General features: G+C 45.2%; 1 protein-coding gene across 1 annotated transcript; it reads left to right on the top strand.

Moving 5' to 3' along the window:
* Positions 1-4: 4 nt before the first annotated feature.
* On the top strand, positions 5-421 carry LOC106820580 (acetyl-coenzyme A synthetase-like; the record flags this gene model as incomplete). The annotated part of the gene is made up of 1 exon (XM_014825087.1): positions 5-421. A coding segment is annotated over one exon (417 nt), but the record flags the coding sequence as incomplete, so codon positions are not given.
* Between the last annotated feature and the right edge of the window lie 13 nt (positions 422-434).

Genomic DNA, 434 nt, shown 5'->3' with positions numbered 1-434 from the left:
GCGTATCGGCGCTATTCACTCAGTCGTATTTGGTGGTTTCTCTGCAGACTCCTTACGTGATCGTATTGAAGATACCGGTGCCGTTATGCTTATTACCGCTGATGGCGGTACACGTGGTGGGAAAATCGTTGGACTTAAAGAAGCGGCTGATAGCGCATTAAGTAACGGCTGCGCTAGCATCAACAATGTTATCGTATTAAAACGCAGCGCACATGATATAAACATGCAAGATGGTCGTGACACTTGGTGGTCTGATGTTGTTGCCGGGCAAGATAAAATCTGTGAACCAGAATGGGTGAATGCTGAAGACCCATTATTTTTACTTTACACTTCAGGTTCTACCGGCAAACCTAAAGGCATACAGCATTCCAGCGCGGGCTATTTACTTAACGCCATTACGACTAACCTATGGGTGTTCGATTTAAACGATAAAG

The sequence above is a fragment of the Priapulus caudatus genome, unplaced genomic scaffold (genome assembly GCF_000485595.1).
Source record: "Priapulus caudatus unplaced genomic scaffold, Priapulus_caudatus-5.0.1 Scaffold26096, whole genome shotgun sequence".
Classification (NCBI taxonomy): Eukaryota; Metazoa; Priapulida; class Priapulimorpha; order Priapulimorphida; family Priapulidae; genus Priapulus; species Priapulus caudatus.
The sequence above is the reverse complement of the archived record's forward strand: the minus strand, read 5'-3'. Positions and strand labels throughout refer to the sequence as shown.